The sequence below is a fragment of the Notechis scutatus genome, chromosome 4, assembly GCF_049901735.1.
Source record: "Notechis scutatus isolate UNSWTSFEM ecotype Mainland chromosome 4, rNotScu1.2, whole genome shotgun sequence".
Taxonomy (NCBI): Eukaryota; Metazoa; Chordata; class Lepidosauria; order Squamata; family Elapidae; genus Notechis; species Notechis scutatus.
In genome coordinates, this window is record NC_142012.1 from 70,762,446 (window position 1) to 70,786,802 (window position 24,357).

The following is a 24,357-nucleotide window of genomic DNA, read 5'->3' on the forward strand; positions in this document are numbered from 1 at the left end:
TCATATGGTAACTGAAGCCAGAAAGGCTTCATTGTCAGCTGGGAAATTCACTGGATTTGAGACAAATACACCAGTGACTACAGAAAAAGACAGTCTTAAGTGTCTTTTTACTCAATTCTCATAACATCCTCCCATAACTGGGAGAGTCCCAGTAAATAATTTGCCCAAGTCTTGTCACAGCTGGCATTACCTTTCTGCTTCTAATCTTGATGCTGACCTAGTCGTGGCTCCTGAATGCGTCTCATCTCCATCTGTTTCACCAATGTCTCCTTTCTCCTTGATTTCATCCTGGCCCTTAACACTTTCTTCGGAGACCGATAGTAGCTTCTGACGTTTTTTAGATGACTCAGATGTGTTTGTTCCTGCAAATTTTAATGACAGTATCAAAGATCCACTCAAGCCTCAGAAAAAGATATTTTTTTAAGAGAATGCTCTTACAGGATCTTGTAAATAGAAAATGTAATTTTCCATCCCGTTATGTTTTAATTTGTATTTGTTTAAATTTCTTTAAACACATTTGTGATAGTTTATTTTTTTTCTTTCACAGACAAAATTCATAGAGAACTCAAGTGGAAGCCAAGCAGCTGGGCTGTACTAATCCTGACATAAAATTAGAGAGATTTGCACATTCTTTATATTTACTTTAGCTTCAGCCCAATGATTTTTCTCCCAGGGAATAAAGCTGATCTCTTTACAAGTTACAACTTAAAAAACAAAAAGTTAAGAGAAGGAGAGGAGGTTCTCTGTCTACCTGTTTCCACTGGTGAAAGACAAGCCTGTTTTGATTTTCTTCCTCTTGATCGCATAATCACCTTGCTCTTCCCTTTTTCAGTTTCCTAACAATTGGAAATAAAAACAAAACAAAACAAAAATCTAGTTCCAAAAAGCTCTTATAATCCTGTAAAAAGATATTTTAGATTTGGGTTGGAAAACAGCATGAATTAAAAATTCTTTAACTTACATTGCTTGTATTGTTCAAAAAATCATTGGCTGTAAAAAGAAAATAATAATTAAGAATGTACTTTTATTAAGATGTTAAAATTAGCCAAAACATGTTACTTAGTCATTTAACTAAAAATGTTTTTCCTTGCATACTGTTCCTTCTAAACTTACTACAATGTACTAAATGCAAATGTCAACTGTGGCAGGGATGATAGACAATAGTAAAATGGAATAACTTCATTCTCCTTGAAAATTAGAATTCTATATAATTCTAGGAGGCTAGATGTTAACTTTAAGAGCTAGTTATCAAATGAAAAGATTAAATGTTGGTGACCCTGCTTCTCTAGCCAGCTCCCGCCATAACAAGACTCAACAAGTTGACCTGACATATGGCTGGATAGGTGTGGGAAGGCTGCCCTCTTGAAAATCTGCATTCCAGGAAAAAGGTGTGGGTGGGAGTCAAGTATGTTTCACTAATCTTTTACTGGTTTTTTTTGTTTTGTTTTATGGACGTTTAAAGTTTTAATTATTTCATTATTGAATTCTGCACACTTTTCTATTTAGTACTATATAGCACTATATACATTCTGATAATTCAGAAATTGAATCAATCAACAAGCCAAACTGTGAGTATCCCTGGGGCAGTATGGAAGGAACCGATGCCATTAGGTTCCCTAGCTGTGTCCTGCTGACAGAGATCAATTTATTTGGCCACTGAAACCACAGAATCACACCACAGATTTTACCAAGTTTGAGAAAGGGACTGCATACATGTTACAACTACCTGGATCTCTGGACAAGAAAGCTTTATAAATATGACAGCCAAATTGATGGAGTAGCAAGTCTTTATTTAAAAAAAAGAAAGAAAGCCTGATGCATTTCATCCCATCTATTTTTCATGTTAAGAACAGAATGTTCGAAGCATTACCTTCTGGTATTATCACTGGTCTACTGCTAGTGCCTGAAGACTGCAGTACCTAATTAAGAACAAAACAGCGGTATTCTCAGCAGAAAAATTAAACCTATTAACATTAAAATTAAACCTATTAAAATTAAACCTTTCAAGCATTTCTTTATATTTAAACACATTCATGATATACTATCCTCTCAGAAGTCATTTAAACACTGAGAAGTAGCCCAACTACCACAATTAGTATAGTCCCAAAGCAATACAATATGCAATACTTTTTACAACTGAACCCATGAACAAAGCTAGGTTTCTCAAAGAAATTTCTATCCATGGTTGATCATGATCTTATAGTGAGTTTATTATCAATATCATAAACACACACACACACACACACGCACACACTTTTAAATATATTTTTGTCATGGCTTACATTTTAGAATATACTGTAAAACACATTTTATACACAGAACAGCTCATTATTCAGAATATTTAAACTACAATCAATGTTGACATTTTTGATAGTTTGATATAGGTAATACTTGAGTTACGAATGTAATGGAGTCTGACCATTACATTCGTAACTCAAGTATTAATTGGAGTGAATCACATAAAATGAACATGATCACTCCTTACATTTGCCCATGCATTCCCAAATTGAATGCTCAGGTCATTAAGTGCACATAAGGTATCTCAGGATGGGGAAGCCATGGGTGGGGGTCTAGCAATGGAACAGGCTACTTGCTTCAGACCACCCAAGGCTTCCCTCAACCCACTGAGGTACCTCAGGCTCCCTCCCCTAGTCTCCCCACAATTGCTCCCCCCCTCCTGCCATGCCGGGTCATTTACCTGGTGAAGATCTAGCAAGCTGTCTCCTCTCCAGCCTCTCTGCCGCGGTTTCTTTGTCTGCTTGCAGTCTTGGTGTGAAAAATATTTGCAAGCTAATGAGACATTGGGGCAGCGAAAGTGCATTGCTTTCAAACCTCCCATTGGCTTGCAAATACTTTTTGTGCCAAGACGGGAAGCTTCTCAGGGCCATGATCTTGCACTACTTTAGGCCTCTGTTTTCTGCAAATGCAGTGAAGCAGACAAAGGAACCGATGCCTCGCTAGATCATTGCAAAGTGAGTCTCCACAGGCCCAGTGACTGTAGAGACCTGGCCAGGGATGGGGAAATAGGCAGGGTGAATGTTGCAGTACCTCTGCGATTGTTCATAAGTGTGAACAACTGCTGTCGTGCTGCAACATTCTTAACTTCGGGACTGTGTCGTAAGTACTTGGGGGAGGGGTAATGTTGTAACATCGAACGGTTGCTACGTGAACTGTCATAACTTGAGAATTTCCTGTACATGGAACAAAATGCAGTATAGTAAAACCTAGAAACAAGGATTAAGTGGCAAGAAGCTGACAGATTATACTGCATAGCTGTGGTGGCACAGTGGTTAGAATGCAGTACTGCAGGATTAACTCCCTGCTCATCCAGGAGTTTGATTTTGAGCAGCTCAAGGTTGACTCAGCCTTCCATCCTTCCAAGGTCAATAAAATGAGGACCCAGATTGTTGGTGGCAATATTTTGACTCTGTAAACCACTTAGAGAGGGCTGTAAAGCATCATGAAGTCTAAGTGCTATTGCTATAGGGATAATCTTATCCAGTGGTGGGATTCAAATAATTTAACAACCGGTTCTCTGCTCTAATGACCATTTGCACTGGAAGGAAAGTGGGGAAGAAGTTTCTGTCGGGAGACGTCCTGCCCAGCAGTCAAAACTTCAAGCAGGACGACTGCAAAGAGCACATATGGATCCCTGCAGCTTCTGGAAGCTTTGAGTGTTGTTTAGCTGGTCTGGTGGGTGGGATTGCTTTGTGCCTTACCTGCAGCTGCACTGGCAGCTGGAACTGCTCTCCCAAGAGGAGGCGCAGTGATTGGTCAGCAGCTACACCACGAATGGGGATTGACCATCCCCCAAATCCCTCACCCCCGCTGTCAAAGCGGATCCTGGGTACTGTGCTTCAACAGAGAAACAGGAAACTGAGCAGCCGGCACGAGGGGAGGAGGAGGCTGCTTTCCCTCTTCTCCCTGCTCCTCCTCCTTCCCTCAGACGGCTGCTCGTTGCTGCTCATGGGGACGGCTTTCCCCATTGTAATGTTGAGCTGTGGAGCTTGCCCCACTCACCACCACCCAGATGCCCTTACTTCCCCATGCATTTTTTTGCCCACTTGATTTCCACCTCCGTTGCATTTTTCACCATAGTGCGCAGGGGAACTGTGGGGGACTAAAAAATAATAATCAATCAATCAATTCCAACTTTGTGTGATTTTTTTTTCGTGAGAAGTTGCAATTGATTGAACTTTTTTTTTTTTTAGTTCCACATTTTTGTTTCCCTGCACACAACAGTGAGAAACATGATGGAGAAATGTGATGGAGCTGGAAATCAGGTTAGCAAAGAAATGCTTGGGGGGAGTGAGGGCACCTGGACGCCAGGCGCTGAAACGGGCCCGTCTCCGGAGGCAGCTGCCCAGGTCCACCGGTGGGAAGGCTGGCATCTACCGGCATTTAAAAACAGCAGTATTCTGGCTGGGAAGGGGCAGCTGGCATGGGTGCTGTAGGCAGGAGTGCTCACTCGCTTCAGCACCCTCCCTGACCCTCTGGTGCTCCACCAGCACTTTGGCCCTGGTCTGCCGCCTTATGCGCAGGCCCTGTCCCGCCCCCACCTGTAAAGACTTCCTCCAAAAATAAGACCTCATGGGTCTTTTCAAAAGACCTGGTCTTATTTTTGAGGAAACACAGTAGTTTTCGCCTGAGTGACGTGATCAAAGGTGCTGCATCTCCATTTGGTTTCTGTCTTTTAGGGACTCTTGGACTTTTGGGGAGGGTTTGTTTTCCCCCTGTCTGGAAAGAAGTTGAACAAAAACCAGATGTGTTCCAGAAAACAGATTTATCATAACTGGTTCCCCAAACTAAACAAAAAATTAGGTATTGGTTCTGCTGAACCAGTTGAAACCAGCTGAATCCCACTACTGATCCTATCCTATATTCTAAGGTAAAGATTTCTTGAAGTAGAAATACAAAAACTGCTAACAAGAAGGGGGAAGAAGGGAGCAATGTGGATGAGCCTGGAGAGGAAGAATAAGGGAATGAGAGGGCAGAGGGCAGAACAGGGAGCAAATGGAAGACCATCTTGAAACTTGCTATACAGATGCAATTGATATAAATTATGTATAACTTGAATTATAACTATTTAAAAGGGAAAAACCTGCACAAGGCCCTTGATTTCAGTTTGTTCTTGTTATCATGTTCGTTATTTAATGGCATGTATATGTGAATTGATTTCAGAGCACTAAGTAGAGAACTTCCATAAAAATTCTGACAAAAAGGCTTTTTAGTGGAATCAGTTCATAATTCAGTTATTAATTACAGTAGTAATAAGTAGTGCAAAAAAGATATAGCTCATCTCTCTCTCTCTCTCGCTCATGTAATACCTTCATTAAGTTTAGCAGCTTTTGTTTGTACTATAATGAAAACATTAAAAAAAAAATCCTCTGCATGAAAATAGTTTTAAAATTACGTATGTTATTTCAGGATAAGTATGAATCATAGACTGGTGTAAAAATAGGAGTTGTCCAAAACATTTCCATTTCAGCATTTCAGAGTATTAAATCTTGTGAAATTCCCATTTCTGAGTGTGAAACTGCTGCTTCAAAAATCAAACAGGCTGTTCGGAGCACCCTAAAAATCTTTTCTAAATTTACTATGGCTGGTTTGATCTTGAATTATTTCTCAAAACATCCTTTTTCACACAAAATAAAAAGTTATCCATGCTTTTGCATAAAGATTCAAAAAGAAAGTATGTTTCGCACTCCTAAAAAAGCACTGCATTCTATTATTTATTTATACATAGTTTACCTACTTAAAGGCCTACATGGCATAGGGCCTGGTTACTTGAGGGAGCACCTGCTTCCTATAGCAATTGTTCAGCCACTTTTTTTCAGGCAGGATTGGCACACTCTAGTACCTTCAATTAGACACTAACATTAACTAACATAAATGTAACATTAAATCAGAACCTGGAAGCACACATTTTGGGTAGCAGTGTCTACCCTCTGCAACAAGGTTCCTCCTACGATCCAGATCAGTGGTCACCAACCAGTGGGCATGGGACCACTGGTGGTCCACGAGAAAATTTTGGTGGTCTGCGAGAAAATTTTGGTGGTCCATGTCACCCCCAAAGCAATTAATCCAGGCTGCGCGGGAACACATGGCTTGTGTCGCTTGCATTGCAAACGAAACGAGGTAGTGAGGGGAGGGGGGAAAGGGCAGGGGGGGGGGGAAACTTGCCCCACTCACCTGGCCTGGCCACCAGGCTGCTTCTTTCCGCTTCTTTCTTCTTCTGCTTTTGTCTGCATGCAAGGAAAACAGCAAAAGTCTTTCTTTCTCTCCCCCAAACTCCGCTAGAAATGAGTGTTTGGGACCCAAATAAAGAATGATCAATCGGTAGGAAAACAGGGTGGGCAAATTTTCCTGCAGACTTGGAGACCCCTTTATAGGCCTCTCTAAGCAGTTTATAGAGACAGCATATTGTCCCCAATAATTTGGGTCATCATTTTACAGACCTTGGAAGGATGGAAGGCTGAGTCAACTATGAGCCGGTCAAGACTGAACAGCTGGCAGTTGACAGAGTTAGCCTGCAATGCTGCATTCTAACTACTGCACCACCATGGCTAATAGTACTATTGAAATAGTTACTATTTGGGGTTGGATTCATTTTTTATTGATGTTTGTTTTTAATGTTGTTTCTGATTGTTAGCTATTTTAGAACCTTGAAAATGTGCAGCATATAAATATAGTAATTAAACAGTGAAGGCCATTATACATGAGAAAACAAATTAAGTTCTGGGGTTGAAGGAATCATGTTTAAAAGAATCATATTTTTTAAAAAAATTATATAGCCACCCACCCTAATACATCATAACCTTAGGCAGCTTACAAACAGGAATGATAAGAAGCATAAAAACCAGCACAAAACAAGCAATACTCCGCTCACTTTGAAAAAACAATTTCCTCGGGTTTCAGCTACACACTACCACAAGACATCTGGAAAGTCAGTTCTTCAAGGCTTTTCAGAAGGTCACGAGTGTCATGACCCTCTCAGAGAAAGAGTGTTATAAGAGTGGAGACCAGTACTGATATACTGAATGCAATTGCAATTGTCTTCTTGATCCTGCCAATGTTTGCTTTACCAAACAAACAATAAAAAATAAGTTCCATAGAAAGGCAATAGTCCCTCAATCTCTGCATGCAGATGAAACACCCCACCAAATGCTTACATTTCTCATGACTGTGTCCAATGCTGGATCCTGACCTGGAATGAAAGAATAAAATTCCTGAATTCAGTGAAACACTGATGTCTATTTTTTAGAAAGGGATGTTATCAAACTTACTCTGCACTGCTGCTATATTAACAGGATATTTGCGAGGTCTTCCTCTTTTTCGTTTAACTATTACTTGCTGCTGTATCAAACAAGCCAAAGGATTATTTGTTAAAAAAAAACACACTTCAAGATATCTTCTAAAACAAATATAGGAAGGAAAAAAGTTTGAGAAACATCAAAGAACTAACAGTTGTTGTTTTTTTGCAGGTTAGCACCAATGAAAAGTGGTCGTTAGTCTCTAGGGCAGTGTTGGCGAACCTTTTTGGCAACAAGTGCCGAAATGGGAGCAGGCATGCGCATGGGAGAGCACCGGACACCAGAAGAGAAGTGCCCCAGCTCACATGCATGGGAGCACCGGGAAGCCGAGTTTCTGGTTTCCGGTGCGCTCGTGCATGCCGGCCACCTGGTCTTCCTGTTTCTGGCACGCATGCGCATGCGAAGACTAGCTGACTAGCATGCATGGGCACACCAGAAACCCGGAACTTAGCTACCCGGTGCATGCATATGTGCCAGGGGAGCTGCTCTTCCAGTTTCCAGCACACCCGCGTGCGCAAAGACCAGCTGGCTGGTGCACATGCATGTGCCAGAACCCAGAAGAGCAACAGGTGATGGCTGGCGTGCCCGGAGAGATGGCTCTGTGTGCCACTTCTGGCACGCGTGCCATAGGTTCGCCATCACGGCTCTAGGGTGTGCAAAATATTTCATGAATTTTCAAAAATGACCCGTTCCGAGTAAGAAATTGAAGTCTTTATCTTGTAGCCTGAGCATTTTGATTTCGGTTAGAAAAGAAGTGTTCCAAGTTTAAAACACTCATTTTAGAGTTTGGCATGCTTCACAATTACTTCTGACCAGTCGCTTAGCAACTGTTCAAATTTAACTCCCCCCACCACAACTACTTATGATTCAGTTTAAAAGTTATGGATGCTGCAGCACCCCTGAAGTCATTTCTCCTTAGAACCATTCATAGCATCTACCCACTCACCTATCCCGCCCCACCAGGTGCTTGTAGCCATTGATCCACTCAGGGGAGATCAGTCCATCACACACAAATTGGCTGAAGCATGCAAGCTTCCCAGTTTCCTTCCCGCCAAGAAAGCAAGGGGAGATCAGGTCATTAGGAGTTTGCAAGCCTCCAGCTGCCTTCCATCCCAGGGACTTGCAGGTCTGGGCCTGCTCCAGGGCCCAGGAGGACCCAACTTCCTTTCCTTTTCTTTTTTGCAGTTTCTGAGACACAGGAACAGCTGTCTTACTGAGCCAGCTTCGTGGCAAAACAGCTGTTATTCTCGCGAACCTGTAGAGGGCAGCCTTTTAAATGGAGCCCTCTCAGTATTGCAAGAATAGCACATGTTGCGGAAGCATGAATTTGCCATGAGGCTGTCTTGAAAACCCCAGCTGGTCTGCCGTCTTCTAGGTCGCTGAATGGAAAGGAAGCTAAAGGACTGCAAGGGTGAGAAGCAGAGGACAGGGTGCTTCAGGAGGTGGGAAAACCTCAGGGCAGGCAAGCCTGGGCCTGCGTTAGGCCTCCTAGGGTCTCTCCCTCCCCAAAGCATCCTGTGCTCCACTTAACATCTCGTAAGTTCATTTAATAGCTGCATCAGAGAGCAAGGGCTGGGGGTTGTTGTAAGGCCATTTAGCTTAACTTCAGTCACCACCTGCAACCGTAATGGGCAGTCTCCATTATGATTGTAATTTAAGGACTACCTGAACTCAAAAAGGTTCATTTTTTTTTTACAATACAAGGATGTATTTTTCTTTCTTTCTTTCCTTCCTTCAGATTGCATTAGAAACTGAACAGTTTAGGATTTTGATCCATGAGTCATCTGCAACGTAGCTATTATCTTGATTACCTAGAAAAGCATTAGTGAATTGTTTGTTAGTCTGTTTTTTGTCTTTTATATTATTACAATTGGGCAAATCATGATCATCTGAAGCACATACAAAAAACTTTCAAATGAGTGAGTGGTACTGACCAGACTGCTTCTCTCAACAGGATTCAAACTGGATTCCAGACCTGAAGTGCTAGAAATATCCACTTTGCCAATAATTTTATCTGCAGGAAAGAAATTCAAGAAACCCAACTTATATGAAATGCTTATATAATTATTTTTAGCAACCACATAATCTGTTGGCTTCCTCTGAATGGCATAAGTCTGGCTTCCATTTGCTGCACACCCCATCATTTTTACTTCTATGACAACCTTAATAAACTTCAGATAATTATTTGCCTTATATTTTGTTGGATCATGGATCTAAAATTCACATTCATATGGCTATTTATTATGCTAAAAATGAATCAGGAACTGTCTGTCCACAAAATAGAAATAAGCATATTACTTCTACAAGACAGAAGTGTCAAATAATAGAAAACCACCTATCTACTTCATCTTGTTCAACACAATATTCCCAAGGTGAAATGGTTTATAATTTATCTCATGGATGAAGGCAAATATCCGTGTCTCAAGATAATGATGTGAGATCAAATTTAAGTCGGTCAACAGGACCAGAGATTTACTCTTTCGAGCTTTCAGACTCATGCTGGAGCCAATCTTCAGGGAACTCCTCTCAATTGGAATACATGCTTTGGGATGTTCTGTGAGTTGAGTTTATGTGGTGCCTCCTTCGTCTTCTTCTTTTTGCAATACATTTTTTAGTTTTAGTTTTTAAACATCTCTTTGAGTGAACATGTGAATCCACGTTTTTACATTCCAATACAAACATGACCATGGTAACATATTTAGCTTCCTTATCCAGTTTCATATCATATCACTACCTATTCCATTTTTCTTTTTATATTCTCATACATGCCTTTATAACATTATCTATATTCTTAATCAATCTCTATATTCATTATGCACATTTTCTTGTATTTGTCATATTTGCAGGTTTTATCATATTATGTTATTCCATTCATCATTTCCAAAAATTCATCTTAATTTATATTAGTCAGTATTGAATAATATCTTGCCACCCTCTTTACATTGCAACACATTTTTTCCCATTTTATTCCCTTTAACCAATTATAAAAACTAGTAATATAGCCATTTTTTAACCTTTATATTCTCTAATATCAATATTCCATTTACTATATATTATATGTACATATTTTTCTATCAGATTCCACATGATAGTCCCTTTTCCTTTTTATATATTAATTTCTTTGAATTTTCCCAAAACATTTATATAACAATTTGTTTTCCATTTTATTTCCATTTGACCAATTATAAAAACTAATAATCATTTTTTATTCTCATGCTCTATATTCACTTTCCTTATCACATTATTATATCTTAAGTGGTAATCTTATAGTAAATTATTTCCATGTCTATTCCAAATACATTTATTTATCTATTTTAAACAATAATTCTTAATAAAATATTAACTCCAAACTCCTTAACCTATATATCTATATTCTTAAATACCAAAATGCATTTCCATGCGGAATCCCCCATCCTTCCCCTCTTTAACTATCGTTTCTTAGTCTCCTGACTGAATGAAGTTCTCATCTTAGCTTGCTTTCCATTTTCTATCATTTTTTGGTCCTTTCTCTTAATTTTCCTTCTTTTCTCTTTCCACAGTTTCTTTCTCCAATTATTTGTTCTGACATCTTCCCTTTCCTGGTCTTTTCTTTGTAATTTCCTCTTCTGTGACTCCCTCTTCCTTTGTTTAACCTTCAAAATATTTTCCCCTTTGTTTATCACATCAATCATTAAAATCTTAATTCCTTTTTTCCCTTTTTGTTTGTTGTTCCCTTTGCTCTTTTAAGCTGATCTCTTCTTTAACTCCTCCCCCTTGGGCTTTCTTTGTTCTTCTGTGATTTGCGTCACCATTTCTTGTGTTTCTGCTATAATGCTCCATATTTCCAAGCTTTTATTTATCATTTCCTTCATGCTTTGCAGTTCCGATCTTATTTCCTTGCATATTTCACTCATTTTACCTTACTTCTTATTTTCTTTAATATTTATATCCAATCTGATTGTCCTGTAGTTTGTTTAAACCAGCATCTTTTTATTTCTTAGTTTTTACAACCAATGTCCATAAGGCCTTATTTTCCAGTTTTAATCTGTCTGTTCCTTATCAAACAATTTCAAAGCCACCAATCAATCCTGAGGTAATATCTTCACGTATCCCTTTACTGTAGTATTTTAATATTCCACTTTTCAGAGTTTTGTTGTATTAAAGTTCCTCTTATTTCATTTTAAATTCATACTTTAGTTAGACCAGGGGTCCCCAACCACCGGTCCCCGGACTGGTCCGTGGATCATTTTTTACCGGGCCGCAAAGCTTGGGCGCCGCCATCTTGTTTCAACAGCACTTCCGGGTTTTCGGTTGCTTCCGGGTTTTTGGTTGGAAAGTGCTTCTGGTTTTTCAGTTGGAAAGCGGCGTTTGGGTGTTTGCGCCTTAGTTTCGTCAAAGGGGGGGGGCGGCTTCGAACGAAGAGCCGTCCCGATGGCGGTGGAGTCTCACGTTACTCAGGTACCGGTCCGTGGAAGAATAAATAATCGTGAAACCGGTCCCTGGTTCGAAAAAGGTCGAGGGCCACTGAGTTAGACCACACACTTTTTATAAATTCTGTAGAAATTTTCCTTTACCATTAGGCGGCGCTCTTAAATCACTTTCTACTTTCCACCTTTTAATTTTCCGCTTTTTAACCTTTTATTAACTTCGCTAATACCCAATTATTAGCTGTTATTTCTTTTTAACATAGTCAATTCCAGCATTTTAATCAATGCCCAATTAGTGCTAAATTCTATATAATCACCAAATTCAGTTTCTTAATCTGTTATAATTAAAAGTTTTTCTCTGAGTTGTATCACTTCCGTTTTGGTCTTTTTCAAAATCCAATTTGTGTTTTCCAATCTTTCTCTCTTTCAAATTGCCGCTAATACCATCCTTAACAAGAATTCTTTCCTGTTATTTTTCCGCAGTTACCTTTTAAAGTCCGAAACGTTTCACCTGGTCCAGACACCGTTCACCGCTTCTCCACTCCAGCATAACCTTATTTTCCTGGACAGCTTCCTGTCTTCATGGTAGCCATTTTAGGCTACTGCTATAGCCCATCTTCAGAGGGGGTGTTCCTAGCCAGGGAGGGGAGATACGGCTCCCCTCAACCTGACAGGCAGTCCCCCTTTCTTTCATCACCCCTACAAGGTGGTTCCGGTCCCATTCGGGACCCTCCAACGAGTCAAACTTGGGTCAAAGTTGCGCAAAATCATGGACTCCAATCTGATTTCGACGGACGTGCCACTGAAAGTCTCTATGTGGCGCCTTCTTATTGGCTGATTGGTGTGTTGATGGCTGGCGACTGGCTGTCGTTCCCTTGTGCTGTCAAACCCTCAGCTCCTAAATATTTGATAAGCTAGTGGTAAATCAACACTCCTGTTAACTGACAAGGGATCCATTTCCCAGGCTTCAATTATTTAACTTGGAAGAGTAAATCTCTGGTCCCGATGACCAGACAGCCAACCCAAATTTGATCTTGCATCTAATTTATCTATTTGAAAAGGAGTAGGAAACAGCTCCTACATCCTAGGAGACAAATAACATTTAAGTAGCAAATAGGTAAAACTAATACCACATACATAGCAATGTCATCACAAAAATGCTAAGACTGTATACTTGTCTCTCATCATCTGATGCAAATCCCAGCATCTGCATTGTGACAGTTTTATCCCTTGCCCTTCTGCAGACACATCTGAGTAACAGCTAAATGTTAATGGATTCACCTTTCCATGTCACTTCTAAATAATTTTTTAAGCAATGTCTTTAGATTCCATGTCCAGTCACTAAGTAGGGAGTATAAGGAAAAATTATTCAAGGAAACTATTATAATATAAATATAAATATTGCAATTCCACTGCTAAGATTGTACAGCCAACTGCTGGAAGAAAACACTTTTTTGAATAACTTTTTGAATAACTTGTCTGAGACTTTTCAAGCTGAAGTTTCAAATTTTCTGGAATAGCAATAGCACTTAAATTTACGTATATACCCCCTTCACAATATAAGTAATTTACAGAGTTTTTGCCTCCAACAATCTGGCTCCTCATTTTACCAACCTTGGAAGGATGGAAGGCTGAGTCAACCTTGAGCCAGTCAGGATCAAAGGAATCAAACTTCTGGCAATGTGAGCAAAATTAGCTTGCAATACTGCATTCTAACCACTACGCCACCACAGCTTTTCAGAACAATAAGGCATTATATCACCATTATCAGCTCAAAAACTGAAATATATGTAAATGAATTCTCATTCATGTAATGGATCATACAAATAGTTATTTGTGTGTTGCTGATTTTTTATGGAAAACTCAAAAGCACCACACTTGGTATCACCTTTTTCTTTTACAGATTCTGAGGAATGTTTCCGAGCCACAGCATGACATTCAGGCATTTCTTCTGAGTTGTTGACAGTTTTTTCCTAAAGAATAAATAAATAACTGCTGATTAAAAGGAACAATCCCCATTTAATACTGCTAAAACACTCTGGCAATTTGCTCTCTGCATCACTCTGCATTAACTCATTCTATTTACTCAGAAAGATCCTCAGGACAAAGGATGACTGGTATCTTTCTGTTTCAATGTCACTTGACATGGGTTACCAAGTCACCCCCTTTTCAAACATAACCAATTTTGGCTGTTTTACAATCAATGAAGCGTTCTCTCTTTGTCCCCCCTCAATTTCAGACTTTCTGCATACTGTCATCTGGAGCAAGGTACAAAGCAAGATGGCTCTGTAAACCAGTAATTGTAACCACAAGCCTATATTGGACCTGGCAAGTGAGCATGAGTACAGTTGAAATGGAATAAGTTGACTCTTCTCTTTTTTAATTTATAAATAATAATTGCCATTCCAAGCAGGGATATACAAAATGATATAGAAAAGCAGGGATATAGAAATGATACTGGATGCAAAAAGGAAAGCTACCTGTCATTAGCGATCATTATGTGCCCATAATACATATCACTTTACAATGTATTTCAATGAATCACACAGTACCTCATCTATTTCCTGTTTGACCTCTTCTTCCAAAATCTGGCATTGTGTATCACTACCTGTAAAATAACATCAATGTTTTCTTGAAATGATTTCCAAAAGTGTAGTCAAAAAGGATGAAAACTTGTTTGCGCCATTATCTCAAGCAAGCAAGGCCATGGTTTGAACTTCCTCATTTACCCTCTTCAATAGCAGGACTCCTCGTTGCTTCTGGCATGAAACTCTGTTTGTTCTGATCAGGTCTTTCTTTCTGCAACCAAAGGAGGAGAGAAGAAATGAGGACAAGGACTGCCTTCTTGGATTAGCCAGCTGGCAATAGCCTTCCAGGGAGACCAGGGAGAAGCCATAAGCAGAATGAAGTAACAGTTGTTCATGTGTTTCAACATGTTGCCTTTGAACCAGGAGCTTTCATCAAGTATTATACCTTTGACAGAGTGATCTTACAGGAATATTTTTTAAAACAATACTGAGCTATTTATCTGAAATTGACTTTTGCTTACCCATTTTCAGAAAATGAGGATTTTTTTAAAAAAAAAATTCTCTTCCAATGAAGACAAAACCCCACAACCATTAAAACAAGCAAGCATTCTATAACCCCAAACTCCAGTACATACCTTTGATAATCTTTCTTTAAGAATTTGACCTTCTATTGCTTCTGTCATGACCATAGCATGTGTATTTCCAAAGGCTAAAAAACAAAAACAGAAATATAGAAGTATTAATCAGAATCTAATGTTGACATGACATATTGAGTGCTTGGAAGCATGCTACCCACATATCTAATCGTCATCCCTGAAGGTTGTGTCAATTGCTAGATTTTAGTGGACGGGAGATGGAGGGATAGCAATAGCACTTAGACTTATATACTGCTTTATAGTGCTTTACAGCCCTCTCTAAGCAGTTTACAGAGTCAGCATATTGCCCCCAACAATTTGGGTCCTCATTTTACCCACCTTGGAAGGATGGAAGGCTGAGTCAACCTGGGGCCTGGTGGGATTTGAACTGCCAAATTGTAGGCAGCTGGCTGCAGAAGTAGCTTACAGTACTACACTCTAACCACTGCGCCACAAGAGGCTCCTCCACTCTAAAAACTGTGTATAATGAGATGCTTGTCATATAGTCTTTTCATTCCCATTAACTGTACTTCCAAATCCTAATTTCCCATGATTAATTAGAACAGATATCTTGTGTCCATGAGCCCAGTGATATTGCACTGAGGAGTTAAAATGAGAAAATGAGCAATCAATCAACTGCTGGGCTTTGTCGAGGGGATGGATTTTTCAGCCACATTGCAATTCTGAGATGATGTGGGACTAAGATGAAGGGAACATTGGTTTGGCACAAGATCATCTGAAAAATTCAGGGTGGAACCTCCTAATTTACAGTTCCCTTTCCTGGACCTCAAATATTCAAGATATGCATTGTAAAAATCAGAAAAGTTAAGAAATTGTTATTGTGCCTACATAATCTCAATCACTCAAAATGAACTGCATTCCCACCAGGGACTAATAGACACAGATAGCCTTTGCTTGATATGGGAGACATGTGTATACCTATTCATTAGATGCTGTTTATGACAGTTCTGATCCACTATAAAAACTCTGTATAATAAGACCACGGTAAAGTAATGGGGGAAGCTTAAATAGTCATTTAACCACCAAAAGATTCATTTTAACATTCACGGTGATTTGCTTAAACAACTGTGGCAAAAAAAGTTGTAATATAAAGAACAACTCACTTAACAACTGTCTTGCTTACAAACAAATTTAGTTATACTGTGGTATATATTTATTTGTGTGTGTGCGTGCGTGCGTGTATGTGTGCATATACATATATACATATACATCAAAATTGTCAAAAATTGGGAGCGTCCTATCAAATTCTGTACCTATCAACAGTAGTGTCCCCCAAGGCAGTGTTCTAGGACCAACTCTTTTCATACTCTACATAAATGACCTCTGTGATCATATCAAGAGCAACTGCGTTCTCTTCGCTGATGATGTAAAGTTATTCAACACCACAGACAATACTGCTACCCTTCAAAAAGACCTTGACTATGTATCAGAATGGTCAAACAAATGGCAACTTCAAATCTCAACAAATAAATGCTCTGTCCTACATATTGGCAAAAAAATTCAGAAAATAAAATACAGGCTGAATAGTCAAGACCTTGCTGATGATCCAAACTCTGTCAAGGATCTTGGAGTACTCATCTCAAATGGTCTAAGTGCTAGAGCCCACTGTAACTACATAGCCAAAAAGGCAGTAAGAGTTGTTAACCTAATCTTACGTAGCTTTTTCTCTGATAATATTACACTAATAACTAGAGCATACAAAACATTTGCTAGACCAATACTCGAATACAGCTCATCAGTCTGGAACCCACATTACATATCTGATATTAACACAGTTGAAATAGTCCAGAAATATTTCACAAGAGTTCTCCACTCCTCTACTCGTTGCAGAATACCTTATGCCACCAGACTTGAAATTCTAGACCTAGAAAACCTAGAACTACACCGCCTTTGATCTGATCTTAGTATATAAAATCATACATTGCAATGTCCTACCTGTCAATGAATACTTCAGTTTCAACCATAACAACACAAGAGCAAACAATAGATATAAACTCAAGGTTAATTGCACCAAACTAGATTGCAGGAAATACGACTTCAGCAACAGAGTGGTCAATGTCTGGAATACTCTACCTGACTCTGTGGTTTTTTCCCCAAACCCCAAAAACTTTAACCTTAGACTGTCTACTATTGACCTCACCCCTTTCCTAAGAGGTCTATAGGTGGCGTGCATAAGTGCACCAATGTGCCTACTCTCCCTGTCCTATTGTTTCTTTTATATTTTTTTAATTTTTCTTATATGTATCCATGTATTCATAACTATGTTTTTTACCTATACCTATTATCTTATAAGCAATTAACAAACAAACAAATAAATAAATAAATAAATCACATAGTCAGATCTGTGTATCTGCCATTCTTCAATGAAAGAAGAAAGGGGGGGGGAGTTGGTACAAGTAATCCTTTTTGATGTAACCTGAATATCTTAAGTCTTGTATTGAATTTGTATAACTTGCACATGATATACAACTGGGGACTGGAGCCCAGATGCCTGAAAACTTGTTACTTCTTGGAGATAGCAAGAGGAGAAGGGGCCATAAAAACTCCAGCTCCAAAAGAAACCTCCTGGGAAACTTTTCTCAACTAGTTCCCAGAAAAAAAAAAAAGGGGGGGGGGAATAACATGTTGCTTCTTTGTATTGACGAAATCCACATCAGACTAGGGGGAGGGGTTGTAACTCCCTTTATCTATGCTGTATGCCTGGAGGCATATTAGACCCTGCTTTGACTAGTACCTGGATAACTTCCTTTTCAATTGTTGAAAGGAAAAGGGAGCCTTGCCCTTTAAGAAAAAAGGCAGAGCTCTCTCCTTTGCGAATTCAAATTTTCCCGGCTGGGAAATTCACTAGGAAATGGTTGGTCAGCTGAATTGGAAGCCAGAATCAGTTTCATTAATAGGAAGGCAGAAAGACAGCGTTCCTGAGACTAATTTTGTAAGTAGAAAAACCCTTTTCTTATACCCTTCAGGTCTTTTGATTTGAATGTGAAGTCTTTGGTCTGTTAACGTTTTTTATTTGTGTGGGAACCCTTAAAGTCTTTGATTTGTGATGAGGTTTTTTTGCATTTTGAATCCTGTCTCTTGAGATTGGGATCTTGGTAGAAGTAATTGTTTTATAGTCCAATCTCTGTTTTTCCTTGATCCTCTGTAGCTCTCATTTGGTTGCCATATATGCCTTTTGGTAAACCTTTTCCTTCCTGCCATGCTTTTTTTATGACTGTGTTTTGGTGAGTATCTCCTTTTCTCATGTGTCTAAGGTTTTTTAATTTCCTTTTGCTTCGAGAGTTTGCTTTTGCTATTTTTTACAAGTTTTATAGCTTGCCATCTATTTGATTTCTATGGGAAAGGATCTTAGCTAATGTGTAGGCTTTTTATCTGTATCCCATGGAGTAATTTTAGCCTTTCTAAAGTAGCTAAAGTAGCTAGCTCCAATTATTTCAATGGCCCTACTTGACAAAGGTGGGGGCCAGGAGCTGGATTCCTGCTTGTGTTTTCCACTTCTCCTTTCTTTTAGGGGAATTTTCCTTCCCCTTTTGATATTTTTAAATTTCTTTTCTTTTCCTTGGAGAGGGGTGAATCGTAACTTCCAACAATATAAAGAATTCCTTTTGAAATACCCAGATTTTAGAAGTTCATTCTTATCATTTGAAGGGGAAGAGAGCCTGGGCCTTACACATACATACATACATACATACATACATACATACATACATATTGTATATATGTAATTTGTTGGAAAAATTCTACCTGGATGGGAAGGAAAAATGTTATGTTCTCTATTTAATGAGCTACTTTAATTAAAGTATCCTAAGGTAATAATTACAATTCTCTCCTTTCATCATTTGTCTGAAAAGATAACAGAGCGATCATGTTTAAGTGCAGCAGAAGAGATTTTGGGATTAAGAGAGAACTTTAACTTGGCTCCCATATTCTTATTAACCAGATTGCACAAAGCCTAAGAAAGCAAAGCAGCAACAAAAGAACTGGAAAGGTCCAATTCAGATTCTCCCTAATTGTTCACTCCAAGGCAGAAAGAGGCCCGGGAGATAGAAAGGTCAAGGTGAGCCACTGACAGGAAGCTTATAACTCCCAGTTGTTTAAAATTCCAGTTTACTGGAACTTCCTATTATAAACTTAGAATACAGCTAACTTCTGCTATTCTAATTATTCATTGTGAGTGCTCATTTAAAATCATTTTAAATGTGCACATGGTTTCTTTTATTATTACTACATTAGGATGCAAAGGAAGTCATCTTTCAGTTTTAAAAATATATCATCAAATACAGAGTTAGATCTTTGTTCATTAAACAGTAACCGGGTGTTTACATTCCTTGCAATTTTGGATTATGAAGCTCTTGGTCTGCTCTGCAGACACATCTTTGACAGAAGACATGACTCTCCTTTAAACAATTTCCTTTTACTTAGGCTGAATTTTATCAAATGAAGAAGGAGCTTCCTAAAAATGTCTGTAGGGGGGAAAAATAATACAATTATAACACTTAGTGTCATATAAAATAATAGATACATAGATTCCCATGTAAGAAACTTACATGTGAAAATGTATTATAGCTATTCTTTGTGAAGTACAAGCAACAAGTGTCCAGGCATCATTTATTTGAACTACAATTATACCCACAAGACAGGGCAAATAGGAGTATGCAGAATTTCTAGAAGAGGGTTTTTAAAAATGTTTTATTCACTAGAGTTGCTCCTCCTGGTCAGGTGTTCTGGGAATGTATTTTTTTCATCAGTAGATTCCATGACCTGAAAAAAGTTTGAAACTATGCAGGAAACTATGTCAGGCCCTTTGAGTGAAATGTTGCATTGTTAATAGAGATCAACGAGAAGGCAACTTTCACTTCTCTATGATCACTCACACACTGGCATACGTTGTAAACGAATAGATTAAAATCCCTTAGATTACCTTTTACAACTAGAATCACAGAATATGTGAGTTACAAAAGACTGTTGATCTCAATTAGTTCAGCTCTTGCTTAGGGAAAGAATCAATTATATCACTGTCAACCAATGGCCATCCTGCTCTGTTTGAAACTTCCAGGGAGGAAGAGATCCACTAGTCTCAAGTCCCTTACTTCAGTTCAACTGAAATCTGCTAGAAATGCAATGGAGGGACTAAGTTTTGAGGCTTCTTTTTTAATACCCCAAGACACTGCAAGTCATTGGATATACAGTCCTATGTTAAATGTAGATAATGTAGTTTCATTGATTGGGACACCAAATTATGACTTGTCATTAAAATTACTGTCATTAAAACGTGAATTTACTTTTGAGAACCTCTTCGGGGTGTTTCTCTTCATAGTGAAGTTCCTTTTCTGGATTTGTACACAGCAGCTGCTGTGAAGAAAAGTGAAGAAATCTCTTTCAGCTTTAACAGTATCAAAGCCTAATACACCTCTATTTGAAAGCAAGCATGCTGCAGAGTAAACGGCAGAAGAATAACAACAATAATATACTGTTGTCTTGTCTCTAAAGCAAGGGCAGGAAGAATGGTGACCATGGAAAATGCATTTTTGCTTAAATCCTAAGGGAGTTTTCAAACCTTTAAAAAAATCAACTTGGGGAAAAACAAGAGTGACAGACACTCTCACATGTATGTATGTATGTGTACGTATGTGTATGTATATATATATATATATATATATATATATATATATATATATATATATACACACACACACACACACACACACACATACGTATACATACATCACACATACATTTATATATAATAAATATAATATTATAATATAATATAATATAATAAATATAATATAATATAATATAATATAATATAATATAATATAATATAATATAATATAATATAATATAATATAATAAATATAATAAATATAATATAATTAATATAATATAATATAATATAATATAATATAATATAATATAATATAATATAATATAATATAATATAATATAATATAATGTAATATAATATATAATAGTTTTCTTATGTTTTTGCGGGTATTTATATGTATGGTATTTAGGTTTCTTCGGGTATTTTCCCACGTCTTAATATTTGTGCTTTTATTATAGCAACGTTTCGGCAGAATCTCACCTGCCATCCTCAGGCTTCTGTATTTGTAGCGACGTTTCGGCAGAATCTCACCTGCCATTATCAGGCTTCTGTATGGTGTTCGTCTGTGAGTCAGGCTTTCACAGCCATTACATATAGATACCCATGAAAACTTAAGAAAACAAATATATATATATATGTATATATGTTTTCTTAAGTTTTTGCGGGTACTTACATGTATGGCATTCAGCTTTGTTGGGGTATTTTCCCACATCATTATAGTTGTGCTTTTAAAGTTGTAGCAATGTTTCAGCAGAATCTCATCTGCCATCATCAGGCTTTTGTATTGTGTTCGTCTGTGAGTCAGACTTTCACAGCCGTTTCAGTTTTAAATTTGGGGATAGCCTACTGCTGTGCCAGAATGATTTTTTCTTCATCCTGATTGGTTGGGAGTCTTGGTCTGTGTTTATTGGTCTTGGAGTTTGCTGTGTTCTGCTTGATTGGTGTTTCTAATATCTTCTGTCTGTTTTGTGCCTTTTTTTTTGTCTTGATTGGCTGGCAACATTGTGTTCCTGTATTGGAGGCTTTTAGTGCAGCTTGGCTCCGAGTAAATGGACGGCTATCATTTGCTAGGAAGCTAGGTTTCACCTGGGTGCCTGGTTGGGGTGTGTTTGAGCTGGAGGTATCGGGGGGATCTGTTTGTGCCCAGGTGTTTGCCTGGCTTGTGGTGTGGAGATTTTTTTGTTTGTGAGTGCAGGCTTCCAAATAATTGACAGTCTGGTGGAATCATCTCTTCTATTCATGCTTTCTGGTCTTTTTTCAATCTCTATGGCTTCTCTGATAATTCTGTGGCTGGGGTTTTCTATAGTGGCTAGGGTTTTGGTGCCATTGAAGTCAATGCTATGACCTGTAGCTTTCATGTGTTGGACTAGTGAGGAAGTGTGTTCCAGCTTTTTTACTGCATTTTGTGTTCATCCAGGCGGGTACTTATTCTTCTATTGGTCTGTCCAATGTATGTGGCAGGGCATGATGCACAGGGGACTTCATATATGCCTTGGTTTTCCAGGTCAATTTTATCTTTGGGGTTTCTTAGGATGGCTGCAACTTTTCTGTCTGTTTTGAAGGCAGTCTTGATGTGATGCCTATGTAGTATCTTACTGATTTTGTCTGTAGTACCTCTTATGTAGGGCAGGACAGCTGTTCCATAGGTCTGTTCATCTTCTAGGTCTCCATTATGTCTCAGTGTATTTTTGTGGATCAAGCCGGTGATTTTGCTTTTGTGGAAGCCATTAGCCGTCAGTACTTTAGTCAGGGTGCATGGTTCAGTCTTTATGCGTGTCTTGTCTGCCAGGCGTTTGGTTCTAGCGATTAGTGTTTTGGCCACGTAGTTTATCTGTGCTGGGTGATGGTGGGATTGGGTGTTGAGGTATAGGTTGGTGTGTGTTTTCTTCTGGTCACCACATATACCAGAAGAAAACACACCATATATCAGAAGAAAACACACACCAACCGCTACCTCAATGCCCAATCCCACCACCACCATGTGTGTTTTGGCATGTTCGGGTCTTTTCCCGTGTAAGATTGAGAGTATCTTGGTGACATTTTGACGAGGTCCCACTCGCCATCTTCAGGCTGGTGCTTTCGGCTTTGTGCTTTAGAAGCCGAAAGTACCAGCCTCAAGATGGCGAGTGGGACCTCATCGAAACATCGCCAAGATACTCTCAATCTTACACGGGAAGATACCCAAAGAAACCTAAATACCATATATATAAATACCCGCAAAAATATAAGAATAGAAGCTGGAATACTTCAAACAAAGTGCAGCTACATACATGCAGCATATACATCTATATGGTGTACTACTAAACGTTTTCTGTAACCTTTAACTGGGCAAAACAATGCACCAAAAGACAACACATTGTGAACTGAGATATCTCAAATGAGCTAATTTATGGAATGAGTAAAAAATTGGGGACCAAAGAAACCGATAGGATTAAAATTTGCCAAATTTGTGTCACTTAAGTGCCGTCATGCCACTGCCCAAAGGTTCAGTAGACTGGTTCTGCCCTAGTCTTCTGGAGGCCAGGCAGACCAGTCTTTCCTTTGGCCACTGGAGATCATCTAGACTGGACCAATCATAGTTCTCTGGAGGCTGAGTAGATCAGTCAGCCGTGGTTTAGCTGGTATGAAATTATTCCCACTCCCATTGCTTTTTCGCTCTTGGTCATTCAATTTCTGTTCAGGTAAGGAAATATCTCTAAAATGATAGCTCAATGTGTCATAGGTTGTTTAAGATTTTTATTTATTTACAAGCTTCTGAATCTATGTTCTATAAAGCTGTTGCTGGATTGCAACTGTTTTGTGCTACTTTCCATATGTTGGCAAGCAAATAGATATGGAGTCTGTATTTCAAATAAGGGGCATATAGGCATGGGCAGACTCGCCCAGTAAGAATCTGCTCATGGAATGTTTTATCACGTTACAGTCCAATTTAATCAATGTTTAAGAATAGTCTTAATTTCAAATATTTGTTTTCTTCTAAATTAAGTACAAACAACTTTAAACAACTAAACATTTCAAAACACCACTGTACCTTGTCAGTTGCCGTCTCCATCTTTGGTTCCAGATTGTCAGTCTCTAATGGAAGCACCACTTTACTGTCTAATGAAAACAATTTAAGCAATTATAATACAATGATTACAATAGGTTATAATCTTATGGTTATCTGGCAATTTTACCCTATACAGATGGCTGAATAAAGCCAATTTTAGTAAAAAAAAAAATAATTGAAATTTTATTTGGAAACAGGATTAGGAGTTTTGGTTCCAGAGATAACAATCTAAAATTAGAATATATTCCACAGGATCCAATCTGGGTGTGGCTAAAAAGCCACACAAAACAGGCACCATAGAAATACCACACATGGAAGACACACTCTGCTACAGAGAAGTTCCCTGAGGATAGGTTCTAGCATGAGTCCCAAAGCTGGGAAGACTAAACCTCTGGTCCCAGTGATCAACCTAGATTAGATCCTGGAACATTGTCCTGTATATTCACCTTCACATTTGTGATAGAATGTTATTCTGTTTTACTATTTTCAATTAGAATATCATAGCTTGCTTAAATTTAATAATGTTAATATTTATTATATTTAACAAATATTTAAAATTTAATAGGAAACCTAAACTTATAATGGAGAAAAGTCACTACAACTTCTATAATTTCCCATTAGATTATGAAACATATATTATGGCAGAGACAGGTAATATGAGACTTAAAGAACAAAAAGAAGAAGCACAAGATGGAAGAGGATGTTTTGGCTTTGTATTTCAATTTTTAGAAATGGAGATCTTGAACTATGAAAAACAAGAAGAAATGCTGGCAGAACAAGAACGGTGGGACAACAAA

The 24,357-nt window shown here is 38.5% G+C and overlaps 2 protein-coding genes across 5 annotated transcripts in view; one reads left to right on the forward strand and one right to left on the reverse strand.

The window, feature by feature from the left end:
* CC2D2A (coiled-coil and C2 domain containing 2A) overlaps positions 1-24,357 on the forward strand; it is a 1,114,036-nt gene that overhangs the window by 756,418 nt on the left and 333,261 nt on the right. The gene's annotated exons all lie outside the window — the stretch shown is intronic.
* Positions 1-24,357, reverse strand: part of BOD1L1 (biorientation of chromosomes in cell division 1 like 1) — an 81,142-nt gene that overhangs the window by 19,030 nt on the left and 37,755 nt on the right. Inside the window, exons 11-23 of one of the 4 annotated variants that reach the window (XM_087963692.1) lie at positions 23,543-23,610; positions 20,186-20,252; positions 14,883-14,956; positions 14,449-14,518; positions 14,272-14,327; positions 13,608-13,692; positions 9,248-9,327; positions 7,287-7,353; positions 7,173-7,207; positions 1,871-1,919; positions 962-990; positions 752-836; positions 191-362 (exon numbers count right to left, since the gene is read on the reverse strand). In XM_087963692.1, coding sequence (XP_087819818.1) covers positions 191-362; positions 752-836; positions 962-990; positions 1,871-1,919; positions 7,173-7,207; positions 7,287-7,353; positions 9,248-9,327; positions 13,608-13,692; positions 14,272-14,327; positions 14,449-14,518; positions 14,883-14,956; positions 20,186-20,252; positions 23,543-23,610 — 937 coding nt within the window. Of the gene's footprint in view, positions 1-190; positions 363-751; positions 837-961; positions 991-1,870; positions 1,920-7,172; positions 7,208-7,286; positions 7,357-9,247; positions 9,328-13,607; positions 13,693-14,271; positions 14,328-14,448; positions 14,519-14,882; positions 14,957-20,185; positions 20,256-23,542; positions 23,611-24,357 lie in introns of all 4 variants that reach the window. The other 3 variants (XM_026675854.2, XM_026675853.2, XM_026675852.2) reach the window with 3 other exon arrangements.